The sequence below is a fragment of the Mizuhopecten yessoensis genome, unplaced genomic scaffold, assembly GCF_002113885.1.
Source record: "Mizuhopecten yessoensis strain PY_sf001 unplaced genomic scaffold, ASM211388v2 scaffold4783, whole genome shotgun sequence".
NCBI classification, from domain to species: domain Eukaryota; kingdom Metazoa; phylum Mollusca; class Bivalvia; order Pectinida; family Pectinidae; genus Mizuhopecten; species Mizuhopecten yessoensis.
This window is the reverse complement of record NW_018405719.1, coordinates 181,429-195,693: the sequence shown is the minus strand read 5'-3', so window position 1 is coordinate 195,693 and position 14,265 is coordinate 181,429. Positions and strand designations below refer to the sequence as shown.

At 40.8% G+C, this 14,265-nt stretch overlaps 1 protein-coding gene across 6 annotated transcripts in view; it reads left to right on the top strand.

The window, feature by feature from the left end:
- The window catches only part of LOC110449677 (ETS-related transcription factor Elf-4-like), a 169,405-nt gene extending 155,387 nt beyond the window's left edge, over window positions 1-14,018 (top strand). For all 6 annotated transcript variants that reach the window (XM_021496693.1, XM_021496690.1, XM_021496691.1 and 3 more), the window contains 3 exons: window positions 6,088-6,147; window positions 7,906-8,098; window positions 10,394-14,018. In XM_021496693.1, the coding sequence (XP_021352368.1) occupies window positions 6,088-6,147; window positions 7,906-8,098; window positions 10,394-10,502 (362 nt within the window). In that variant the 3' untranslated portion in view covers window positions 10,503-14,018. The remainder of the gene's footprint in view (window positions 1-6,087; window positions 6,148-7,905; window positions 8,099-10,393) is intronic.
- The last annotated feature ends 247 nt before the right edge of the window (window positions 14,019-14,265 follow it).

Genomic DNA, 14,265 nt, shown 5'->3' with positions numbered 1-14,265 from the left:
ACTTGTGCGCTGAATTTGTGCTCCCTGGCAGTGAGTTTTGTCACAGACAATGAACTGTTAGTTAACTGTATCCTCTGCGGTTGTCAAAATAATACTGGCTGCAAGGGTTTGTCAAAAAAATAAACATTCAGAGCTAATTGTTCAGGCCCCCTTTGAGGATGGTAAGAACTTATAAGCTACATATAACTTATTTCTTTGGGCCCCAAGGGATTATAGAAGAAAAATACTTGCTTAAAATATAAAACTCATTTCCTAGGTTCCCTCAGTTTATCAAAGGAATACTGTCTGCAAAACTGTTTTAGGCCCCATAGAAATTGGCTAAAAATCTATTTACTGTTTATTTTCAAAAACTTACTTACTGTTTTTATTATGAGCTTATTTCTAATCCCTTTCGGTTTGTCTTGGTATATATGTGCTATGGAGCTTTGTTAAAAAATATTGTGCCAAATCAAGATCACATACATGTGTAATGAAAATGAACAAACTAAACGCAAAAGGAATATTTGATTCCTGTCATGATATGATGAATACCCAGAACGCTATTTGTGGCTGTAGAGGGATTATTTATTAGGAGTAGTTTTCGGAGAGACAGATGTACATCTCGTAATTCTGGTCGAGAGGAAACAAATCTAACAAAACATCTGTCATTTTTCAACCTGAATTTGTACATGTCAGTTCAGTGATGAGTGTGATATTTTTTTATCAGCTTATCAGGTAGAAATTGCCCAATGCACTCTTAAGTTTATCACTGATACAAGATTAAAACTCAACAAATTCTCCAACTTCCGTCTATATGAACATATATCCAGTGAAAAATAGACTGTTTCAGTATTTAAGTGAATTTGTTTCCTGTTGAGACCCTTGAGGTTCGAGGCTGAAGATTTAGTAGGGAGAAATGTGGCTATAAAATATATTCCCAACATACCTAACCCTTCCTGTCCGTTACCATACAAACCAGTCCCATAGATCTCAGCCCTTCCTGTCCATTACCATACAAACCGGTCCCACAGATCTCAGCCCTTCCTGTCCGTTACCATACAAACCAGTCCCACAGATCTCAGCCCTTCCTGTCCGTTACCATACAAACCGGTCCCATAGATCTCAGCCCTTCCTGTCCGTTACCATACAAACCGGTCCCACAGATCTCAGCCCTTCCTGTCCGTTACCATACAAACCGGTCCCACAGATCTCAGCCCTTCCTGTCCGTTACCATACAAACCGGTCCCACAGATCTCAGCCCTTCCTGTCCGTTACCATACAAACCGGTCCCACAGATCTCAGCCCTTCCTGTCCGTTACCATACAAACCGGTCCCACAGATCTCAGCCCTTCCTGTCCGTTACCATACAAACCGGTCCCACAGATCTCAGCCCTTCCTGTCCGTTACCATACAAACCGGTCCCACAGATCTCAGCCCTTCCTGTCCGTTACCATACAAACCGGTCCCACAGATCTCAGCCCTTCCTGTCCGTTACCATACAAACCGGTCCCACAGATCTCAGCCCTTCCTGTCCGTTACCATACAAACCGGTCCCACAGATCTCAGCCCTTCCTGTCCGTTACCATACAAACCGGTCCCACAGATCTCAGCCCTTCCTGTCCGTTACCATACAAACCGGTCCCACAGATCTCAGCCCTTCCTGTCCGTTACCATACAAACCGGTCCCACAGATCTCAGCCCTTCCTGTCCGTTACCATACAAACCGGTCCCACAGATCTCAGCCCTTCCTGTCCGTTACCATACAAACCGGTCCCACAGATCTCAGCCCTTCCTGTCCGTTACCATACAAACCGGTCCCACAGATCTCAGCCCTTCCTGTCCGTTACCATACAAACCGGTCCCACAGATCTCAGCCCTTCCTGTCCGTTACCATACAAACCGGTCCCACAGATCTCAGCCCTTCCTGTCCGTTACCATACAAACCGGTCCCACAGATCTCAGCCCTTCCTGTCCGTTACCATACAAACCGGTCCCACAGATCTCAGCCCTTCCTGTCCGTTACCATACAAACCGGTCCCACAGATCTCAGCCCTTCCTGTCCGTTACCATACAAACCGGTCCCACAGATCTCAGCCCTTCCTGTCCGTTACCATACAAACCGGTCCCACAGATCTCAGCCCTTCCTGTCCGTTACCATACAAACCGGTCCCACAGATCTCAGCCCTTCCTGTCCGTTACCATACAAACCGGTCCCACAGATCTCAGCCCTTCCTGTCCGTTACCATACAAACCGGTCCCACAGATCTCAGCCCTTCCTGTCCGTTACCATACAAACCGGTCCCACAGATCTCAGCCCTTCCTGTCCGTTACCATACAAACCGGTCCCACAGATCTCAGCCCTTCCTGTCCGTTACCATACAAACCGGTCCCACAGATCTCAGCCCTTCCTGTCCGTTACCATACAAACCGGTCCCACAGATCTCAGCCCTTCCTGTCCGTTACCATACAAACCGGTCCCACAGATCTCAGCCCTTCCTGTCCGTTACCATACAAACCGGTCCCACAGATCTCAGCCCTTCCTGTCCGTTACCATACAAACCGGTCCCACAGATCTCAGCCCTTCCTGTCCGTTACCATACAAACCGGTCCCACAGATCTCAGCCCTTCCTGTCCGTTACCATACAAACCGGTCCCACAGATCTCAGCCCTTCCTGTCCGTTACCATACAAACCGGTCCCACAGATCTCAGCCCTTCCTGTCCGTTACCATACAAACCGGTCCCACAGATCTCAGCCCTTCCTGTCCGTTACCATACAAACCGGTCCCACAGATCTCAGCCCTTCCTGTCCGTTACCATACAAACCGGTCCCACAGATCTCAGCCCTTCCTGTCCGTTACCATACAAACCGGTCCCACAGATCTCAGCCCTTCCTGTCCGTTACCATACAAACCGGTCCCACAGATCTCAGCCCTTCCTGTCCGTTACCATACAAACCGGTCCCACAGATCTCAGCCCTTCCTGTCCGTTACCATACAAACCGGTCCCACAGATCTCAGCCCTTCCTGTCCGTTACCATACAAACCGGTCCCACAGATCTCAGCCCTTCCTGTCCGTTACCATACAAACCGGTCCCACAGATCTCAGCCCTTCCTGTCCGTTACCATACAAACCGGTCCCACAGATCTCAGCCCTTCCTGTCCGTTACCATACAAACCGGTCCCACAGATCTCAGCCCTTCCTGTCCGTTACCATACAAACCGGTCCCACAGATCTCAGCCCTTCCTGTCCGTTACCATACAAACCGGTCCCACAGATCTCAGCCCTTCCTGTCCGTTACCATACAAACCGGTCCCACAGATCTCAGCCCTTCCTGTCCGTTACCATACAAACCGGTCCCACAGATCTCAGCCCTTCCTGTCCGTTACCATACAAACCGGTCCCACAGATCTCAGCCCTTCCTGTCCGTTACCATACAAACCGGTCCCACAGATCTCAGCCCTTCCTGTCCGTTACCATACAAACCGGTCCCACAGATCTCAGCCCTTCCTGTCCGTTACCATACAAACCGGTCCCACAGATCTCAGCCCTTCCTGTCCGTTACCATACAAACCGGTCCCACAGATCTCAGCCCTTCCTGTCCGTTACCATACAAACCGGTCCCACAGATCTCAGCCCTTCCTGTCCGTTACCATACAAACCGGTCCCACAGATCTCAGCCCTTCCTGTCCGTTACCATACAAACCGGTCCCACAGATCTCAGCCCTTCCTGTCCGTTACCATACAAACCGGTCCCACAGATCTCAGCCCTTCCTGTCCGTTACCATACAAACCGGTCCCACAGATCTCAGCCCTTCCTGTCCGTTACCATACAAACCGGTCCCATAGATCTCGGCCCTTCCTGTCCGTTACCATACAAACCGGTCCCACAGATCTCAGCCCTTCCTGTCCGTTACCATCCAAACCGGTCCCACAGATCGCAGCAGATCTAAGATGTTATAATTTCACTCCATGAACACAACACGGGTGTTATGTTTTCATTTCCTGCATTTCTGTAGGTTCTTTTATGATTAGCCTGCAGCAGGGCAGACACAAATGAAAGTTTTGTTGATAAATGTGTTTAGTTTGAACCGATGACATTTGAATAATCATTTACTGTTTTGGAATTATTTAAATTGGTTAAGATTAAATTCAAATGGGCCGAGATAAGATTGGTGGTGGTTGTTTAATCACATGCCTGTGGAAATATCTACTTTGTACTGTGAACCATCATACAAAATAAGTACTTGAGGCAGACACTTATTGCTGCTTTCTAAATGTTATAACTTCATAGATACAATGGTCATGTTTTAAGCAGGAAGAAAAGAAGTGAACAAGTGGAATATCACAGCTAATTATTCATAATAAATGGAGAAAATTGGGAAAGACAGATATGAGATTAAATGTTTCCATGAATAATTACCTCCAGTTGACTCCCACATGATGCAGTGCTTCAATTTACATCCTTCTAGACAAGCAGTGAGAAAGTGAACATTTGTCAATCAATGATCGTGTAGAGATGCTAAATCTACAGGTCGTACATCAGTACACAGAGTAATGGCAGATCATTGTAGTTTTACGAGGGTTTTAATACCAGTCACATGACAATAACACCACCATTAAGTCTCCTCCTATCATCACTGTTACCCTGTGGACCAGGCAGCATAAATCACCAGATTCACTTAATTTGATCAGCAAATATTCCTAAGTGTTAAATAACACAGGTTTTTATCTATTTAATGATAACTGACAATCAAGGACGGGTTTTCATCTATTTAATGATAACTGACAATCAAGGAGGGATTTTTTATGTGTGGTCAATTCTGTATGTTAGCACTGTAACTCTGTAGTGAAAAGTAAACTTCAAGGAACCATATTTTATTCTACAGCATTTATCTTCAAAAAGGATATGTAGGTCACTTACCAGGATAAAACCATGTAAATAGCGATATCAGGAATCCTCGACATACAGTTGGTCTACGAGTCCACCTTGGCCACACCCCTTTAAATATTCTACATGTAAATTGCTGCAGACTTATAGAGAGGTTGACACAAAGATTCGAGGACCCAGATAAATGTGTGATTGTGAGAGATGGATATGTTATCTGAGAGGGCTACCACTTCACATCCAAGTACCCAAAAAACTAACTGGCTGTACGGTAAAGCACCATGTGCTAGTTTTTTCTTCACTACCAATTCTCCGACCGTCATTATCATCAGCTGAAATAGCTGTACGGCGCTGTATTATGTCGAGACAGAGTTTTTTTGGCCGCAATTTTCCTCGTAAATTCTCGCTGTCCTTTTTAACGGACTTGGGTTTTCCCTGTTTTTGTGGTACATTTGTTGCACATAACATGTCTTTGAAGAGAGGATAAGTAGAGCAGTGTCACTTGTGATTGGATATCACCAAGTGATACATTCAGGCCCTGCTGTCTACGCCTGACACAATTGACAACAACTGCTGGCCTCCCTTTGACGATCACACGCACACGGAAAAAACAAAGGGTTGTACGTGTAAGGGGAAAGACGCCTTGACCTTTCCAGAGGTCAAACTTAAGATGAAAAACTGGCAATAGTCCTCAGCCTGTTTGATACGAATAATCTAAATTGGTTCTACTTCTTATGATGAAAGCGATTTTTCGGGTAATTCTCTGCTATTGTCCTATTTCGTCGTTTGTAATGTAGAGAGCTTCCCATTACCCAGTGACAGACAAAATACAATGGATGCTTAATTTATACAATTTCTTTTTATACGAACACAGTATTGCACATTTTCACGCAGAACAGGCACAGAATGTACAAGAGAATAATGAGAATGCTTTACATTAGAGGTGTTAGGGTAATGAGAGAGCCTGGCATGGAATCAAAGCTGACATGGAAGTCCCGACCATCCTTGCAGTTTTAGGATGTAATCATTGTAGCTACGACACATCACTTGTTTGTCACTACCACCAGCCAACGAAGGGTCACATTCTGACCTACTTCTGTTACACTTCTACAAGTGACTCCAAGCTGTTCAGATGTCTTTTTTCTATGATGTTTATGTAAACAAAAAATGATTCTCTTTTTTATCCTTTCTTATAATTTTTATTTTTTAATCGTCTTTGCAGGTCGCAAACCAAAAAATCCCTTGGAATGCCCGATAAACCAACCTAAACGAAAAAGAGAAAGTGAGTATTGCATTAAGTAAAGAGAGAGTTTTGTTCTGCTGAAATTGAAAAGAAATTGATATTACTACAAGTGAAGACGGAGATTTGTTGTGATACAACTGTAGGTACATATCCTGCTGCCCCAGTTAAACAACCCTCTAGTGTGTACACTCCTGATCTTGATGGTCCCTGTTCTAAAGAATCGTCAAAGTCCTCCCAGAATTGTCTCTAATAGAAACTTGGCTGCAACTACAATGAAGCCCCCCAATAATTTTGTAATTTAATGGAAGACTAAAGCACGCAAAAAATCACAGACAGTTGTTTGTCCTAGGAGCTGCTAACAGCATTAATGTAATGGCTGCTTGAGTACGGGTATTTCCAGCTACCTGTAATACAAACTGGGCTGCCATGGGCTGCTGCAGGCTCCAAGAATACTCAATTGTCTACAAACATGACCCTCATGCTTTCATCAAAAACAGTTTTCTGTATGAAATTTCTCCTTTGTGAGCATCCGAAATTGTGTGTGTGGGGTTTTAATAAGACTTGTTAATATCAGGCAGACACGACTTTTGAAAATTTCCTTTTTGCGGCAATTGTGCTTTGTAGCTGCTGCCAGCTTGATGTGATGGATGTAATTGTGTCAGTAGGCCCGAGTAAGGTGGGCATTGTTTGGATATAATTCTGTATTTTGACGAGGGCTTACAAATGTCTTAATAAGTCCTTTAGCTGCTAATTACAGGTGGCTGACTTCATCGCTAACACATGATTCTGCTTATCACCGTCTCACATCTCTTTGATAATATTGTCCCTGAAGTTTTGTGAAGAATTTTGAATACACAGTATTCTTTTCTACTCTCGACTGTTTCCCATTAACTTTATTGTGTAGGAGATTAGCCCAGTGTCTGGGCACGTTGATACATACCATGCTCTCTTTTGTGTACAATTATCACTTTACAATCAAACCCCATTACGATCCAGATGTGATTTAAGTTACGCGCATCATTATTTTTGTATTTACACAAGACATGCAAAGGCGTACAAAAAACAATCCGAAATTAAAGCCAGTTATATGTCGTCCGACTGCACCGTCTGAACTAGCAGGCTGATCAGTGGCACTGCTTGTGTATAAAGACTGGACCGCTTTTGACAGATTTTGGCACAAACTGTTTGTAGCACCTGTTGTCCATTAGCTTTATCATATAAAGGAACTTATAAAGAGCTTTCTAATATGGAGAAATGAGAATGTGCATCCCTTGTAAAATCCTGGCTGTTTGACAAACTTCTCCATGGGTTTTTTTTCTTTTCATTTCAAATGTACATGATACATTTGTAGTGTAGTGAGCCGGTATTGATTGAAGTTTCACAACAAACACAAACAGATTTGTTTGTTTGCCTCAGATATATTACTGTTTAAATTTAATCTTTTTGTGTAACAGGTGTAGACACTAATTATAAAATAATTGGAAATGTTCTATCTTACCTGGCTTCATTACATGGCGGGTGTTAGTGTGCGATTAGTTACATACAATAAAGAATTAACATGCAATGACCCTATGGAGGTTACTGTGGTATCGAGGGCACCTGCTAAACATGCAATGACCCTATGGTGGTTACTGTGGTATCGAGGGCACCTGCTACAGTAATCTGTAGAGCAATGTGGTTTAAATTAATTTCTTAAAATCCAAATATCCTGTTATGTAAGTAATAGTTGATGTGTTTCTCCGATATTTATGTCCCATTTTTTCCCTTTAAAGATGATTTTATTTCTTCACTTTACAGGTAGTACAACATACTTGTGGGAATTCCTTTTACAACTGCTACAAAACAGAGAGACCTGTCCTAGGTATATTAAATGGGCCAACCGGGAAAGGGGAATCTTCAAGCTGGTCGACTCCAAGGCTGTGTCCAAACTGTGGGGACTTCACAAGAACAAGCCAGACATGAACTATGAAACCATGGGAAGAGCATTGAGGTAGGGAGCTCTTNAAGGGAAGAGCATTGAGGTAGGGAGCTCTGTATTATCATTGGTCGAAACAAAGGAAGGGAATGGGGTAGGGAGCTCTGTATTATCATTGGTCGAAACAAAGGAAGGGAATGGGGTAGGGAGCTCTGTATTATCATTGGTTGAAACAAGGGAAGAGCATTAAGGTAGGGAGCTCTGTATTATCATTGGTTGAAATAAAGGAAGGGAATGGGGTAGGGAGCTCTGTATTATCATTGGTCGAAACAAAGGAAGAGCATTGAGGTAGGGAGCTCTGTATTATCATTGGTTGAAACAAGGGAAAACAAGGGAAGAGCATTGAGGTAGGGAGCTCTGTATTTTCATTGGTTGAAACAAGGGAAGAGCATTGAGGTAGGGAGCTCTGTATTATCATTGGTCGAAACAAACGATGGGAATTGGGGCTTCAGATTACACTTTAGTGAAAACTGTTACATACTTAGCAAAGATATCCATGGCATCACAGGAGCTTTTATTGACTTGAGACTGATCCCAACGCGGACAGATGACATGCAGGAACACACTTATATGTTAGTTGAGTTTGACAAAGTTGTCATGTCATATTATATAAGATTGCTTGTAAGTTAATCTACAGCCAAGTAACAGGCGAGTGGTTAAGTGCATCCCTCTGATAACTGCTACTTTTGTGGATACTGGACGGGAGAAGAGATATTTTGTCATGCTGCACGGCTCCTGTGATGTGCGGCGCATGCTGCACGCTTAATTTATTCAGATCTTTTCGTACTTGACATTAATAAAAGTTGCTGTGATTAGATGATTTTGTATGGTTGATGTTCAGCGATGGTGATCAACGTGCTTGTGTGTTTCTCCTTCCCTATCTTGTTCTTCATGTGAGGTATAATTAGACGAGTCGTTGATGTCGTAATTAGCATTACTGTACCACACACCCTCACAGCTACAGTGGGCTAAAACACACACATCACTATATTCTTTGTCTACTTAATTGAAATCTAGCCATACCTTTCTAATTTCTGGTATTTATCTGTGACAAACAGCTACCTGTCTTACCTGTGAAATACACTTACCTATCTTACCGGTGATATAAACATACCTATCTTACATGTGAAATACACTTACCTATCTTACCTGTGAAATACACTTACCTATCTTACCTGAGAAATACACTTACTATCTTACCTGTGACATACATTTACTTGTCTTCCTGTGAAATACACTTACCTGTCTTACCTGTGAAATACATTTACTTTTCACACCTGTGATATAAACTTACCTATCTTACCTGTGACATACATTTACTTGTCACACCTGTGATATAAACTTACCTATCTTACCTGTGACATATTCTTGCCTACTAAATTTGACTTCCAAGTTCATCATAAAAATATAGATTGTTTATCCAACACTTTTTCAGTTTTATATTCCTAAAAGAAGATTCTGGTAGCCTATTGCTATTTGATGATGACAGCAGTAATCAAACACTGATTTAGTGAGAGATAAAATGTATCCACATAATGAAAAGTTTAATAAAGCACCACAGCTGACGTCCGTATAACGTTTATTTGTAACAGGTGTGACAGTACATTATTATGTTATTATAAAAACATTCTGCAAACTCTCACCTACATGTACTCTATGAAATTTATGTGTTATCACATCAGAAAAAGACTTCCCAATCGTCTTTGTTTTATTCATAGATGACCTTACATATAGTTCAAGTCCGATTTCCCTGAACATGTGAATTATTCTGGCAGCTAAAGGTGTTCAGTTGTATAATATATATCATAACCATCTATACAAAGGGATACGATGGGAACCCTTGTTATATAGAGGTTTGATCTCTAGTCGAGGGAGACAGCTAGTTATATAGAGGTTTGATCTCTAGTCGAGTTTGATCTCTAGTCGAGTGAGACAGCTAGTTATATAGAGGTTTGATCTCTAGTCGAGGGAGACAGCTAGTTATATAGAGGTTTGATCTCTAGTCGAGAGAGACAGCTAGTTATATAGATGTTTGATCTCTAGTCGAGGGAGACACCTATCATGTATTACTTTTCATTATGATATTGCACATCTGGGATTTAGATTTTTGTTTAGCCAATCTGAAACATCTTTAAAGTAGTTTGTTTTTACCAAAGTGTGTACATGCCACTATGCACACTTGAGAGGGATGAATACAATGCTTGTGATCTAGGATAATGATATTTGAATTTATTTTGTAAAGTTATTATTGATATTTATTAGTTACATATTCATAAGGTGTGTTAAATGTGTTTTCTTGTTTTATTTTAGGTACTATTATGCGAGGGGAATACTAAATAAGGTTGACGGGCAGCGACTTGTGTACCAGTTTGCTGAAGTGCCTAAGTCTATTATAGAGATTGACTGTGGGAATGTCTGAGGGTCCAGTCAGTAGAAATGAGCCTTCTCACAAACACTATAGGGCCGAGGGGCCAAGAGTGGTCCCCAGTCTCTGGCCCTCCTGCAATCACGATGTGCCATAGCTCAGCTATCAGCTATAGACTCCACTATGACTCCCAGGAGTCGAGAAACACTAGAGGTCTGTTCAAGTTGGGGTGCCAAGTAATTTGGACTTGAAGTCGAAGAAGATTTCTGTCTGGACATTCAATTACGAAACTGAAAATGACAAAGAAATTCATCTCGGACAGTTTAATTATTGCAGTTGTATTTTCTTGGACTATTGTACAGTTCAGAATGGACGTGATTGCTGTGATTAATCAGCCACGATCAGTGTATCGGTATACAGAGTGGCCGGTATACAGAGTGGCCGGAGAGACTAAGTGAAATGGAACTGGACAGGAATGGAGCTCCATTTTCATCAGTCAGTCGACTTAAAAAACATATTCAGGGATGTTTGAATATTGCGACTGTGTTTGAGTGGGAGTGATGCCTGTAACTTGTGTGACAAGTTTGTTTTGGATGAATGAAGTGAACTGTTAAGAGTGAGTGTTGGTGGTGAGTGTTTAAGAGTTTAAATGCGTATTGATACAATATTATAATATTATTATACGAGTGGAGGTTTTCTTCTTTTTTTTTTAGAAAACATTATTAGAAAAAAGGTTTGTTCTATTTTAAAATTGCATTATGCAGGTGTGATATATTCCTTACGTATAGGACCACTCCATACATTTTGTCAAAACTACAATCACTCAACCCAGCAACCAGAAATTGTTTCATACAGACGTGAGTGCAGACAAGTATGAACATGATTAGGAGGACAACAGGAACTGCCTCATTTCGTGTGTGATATAAGGTTATAGTGCTGTATTTAGGGGAGGAAACAAGTGCTGCCATGTTAAACCCAGGCCTAAGTTGTCCTAAATACATACAAAATATCAGTATAGGTACAGTTAAAATAACTAATTAATGTGATCTGACACACCAGTGTCAAACCCATGGGCCTAGATAGGAAATCACTTAGAAAAACTTAACCATTGAAATGAAAATCATTTTAAAATTCTTTCAAGTAATTAGGATGAATGTTAAAAACTCATTTAAAACTGATTTGAAATTTTATATTCAGATGTTACAGTAGATTTTGCAGATCCATGTAAATAAAGTATATTGTCCTAAGGTACATTTCTGGTGCCATTATCATTTCTCTGATAGAACCCTATCATCACAACGAAGAGTAACTGTATCTGGTCGTGTTACACAGAATAACTTAGGGCAGGGCAGTTTACATAGTCAAATGCTGGGAGAGTGTGCTTGAAGCCAAAATTTTTCCATTATAACTTTTTTACCCAAGTTAAACATTCCTGTTTCATACATGATTTACCTGACGTTGACCCACTTAAAGTGTTCAAATAGCCTACCTGTTCTCACCTGTAGTCACGTGTCAATGACAGGTGGTGAGGATCTTGTCTTATGCGTTTTGGGCGTGTCCCTGCTAACCTGACTCATCTTACTTGGCTGTATTTTACCTGTATCCAGGTGTAACAGACAGGTTTTTTTTGTTCTTTCAAGTTCAGCTTTCTAGGTTTTCTTATCCTGATCAAATTGAATTGAAAAAACATTGCAAACAGACAAATATTTATTGATCAGTTAAACTCCAAATAAATTGAGATTTGTTTAACTGCACTGTTTATAAAACAAAAAGTTTTTTAATTGGTAACATGTTATTTATTAAGCTAACAAATATCTGAAGAGTTGGCCCCTGGAAGTTAGCAGTGCATGAAATAAAGCCTGAATACTTCCTATTTATCATGGTATCAGGCGTACAACTCGAAGCGACAGTGTCATATTTATTAAAGTTTTACCCAGTTGATACTAAGGTGAACTGGTGAATTAAAAGTTATTTTTATCTCAAGGAGTGAGTTGTGGTTTCATAAGGCTTTAATTGTATTCAGAAAACTGAGATGTTGTGTGTAACTGTTAAGGAAGTCAAACTTCCCTGATCAGTATCGCATTATTTTACTTTGATGAGTAACTTTGGGTCCATGATTTCAACTGAATAGGCAAGTATATTAATAAATTTCACTTGACAAATGAAATACCATTGATGCAGATAGATCTGATTTTGAGCAGCTATATACTGTGTTTGTCCTTCCTTTCTCATTTTATCATTTATCATTTCACAATTGTGCAATTTTCCACAATTAAAGGGGTCCAATATTTGTTTTCCTACAGTCTACAGGGCTGCAACACACTGGAGGTCGGTAGACAGAGGATGATATACATTCTCTTCATTCAGAACATTCATCTTGTTGTGGCAAAAACCATTGACATTCATCGATTAAGAAGTACAAAAGAGCTTGGTTGTGTATCTATGTAGAATATCTGTTTGAGGTATGGTGGTTTAAATTTTATCACACTAGGAAAGTTGAGGAATCAACGGGGCTAAGTGAAGGCTTGAGAATCACATCATTTTGATGTAGTCAAGTATACAGTTTTTGGCAAAAGGTCACATTCTGTGGCAGGCAGGCAGTTGTAGGCATCATTTAGCACAGTACTCTACAAAGTGCAGTGGAGAAGTTCTCGTGCAGATCAGTCCTGATTAGGTCATCATTAAAATTCCTCCTCCACATCTCTGCTTTATATCTTGCCTGCATCAAATCTATTGACTGTGTTCTCAAGGTCAATCAGGACATATATTAACCTTGACCCGCCTTTGACCTTAATTAGGTAGTCACCGGTTTATGGTATCCTACATAAATGTACAACGCTATGTAGTATGTCCTTGGTGTTTACTATTGATCTATGTTCCACTAAGTACAGGATTTCTGACAAGGGATAACCTGCTGTCCTCCTCCTCCAGTATGTGAAGTGGGTATTTACATATAATCTGGCTATTTGTACTACCGAGTGTTTTCTTAACATTGTCTCTCAGTATGCTACTTTTACGACAGGTTAAGCTCGGGTTGATATAGATGATGTCATGAATATTGAAGAGGTGGTAAGATGTGTGTTGCTGTGGTATATGTAGACATGATGTGCGGAGATAAGTATGACGCACAGTTATGTGTTTACTGTGACATCAGCCCCTGATGGCTTGTTTAAAGAAAATCTCCTCCTAAAGGGCATTAGACCACTGGTCCGTCGTCACTTGTTTGTTTACTGTTAGCGATGTATTGTTGGTCCTGTATTTTTTATGATTAACCCTTTATGTTTGTATGAGTGCCTAAGATTCATTACGTTTTGTGTTATTGATGAAACACATTGACATGCTATCATTATGTAAAATATTTAGTGATTGTTTTGTGTTTTGACTCCTCTGACTTTTTATGATGTTGTTGTAATCTTCACTTTTATTACATTTTCTTGGGTAAATAGAACAATTTATTTTATAGTGTACTGTTTGATTTTAACAAAAAACAACAACATTTATTAGCCAAAGAAATTTATTGGGGAAAAGTAAGAAAAAAACCCTCAAAAATTAAAGTACCATCAAAAGCAATTCCTGAGTGAGCTTTAATCTTTGTTACAGTTACTTGTACAATGACACTCGGAGCAGTTTGTAATATAAGGTTGTCTTGGTAACTGTTGAAGCCTCCGTGACATGCATAAGGCAGGTCTAGAACAAAGACTTACATAGTCAATATGTACTCAACAGGGAAGAAGTGGTCACCTATCTTTATGCTTTTAAGTGAAATTGTGTATTCATTACATTAGGCTTGGAAGAATAACATACCTGTTGGCCTTAT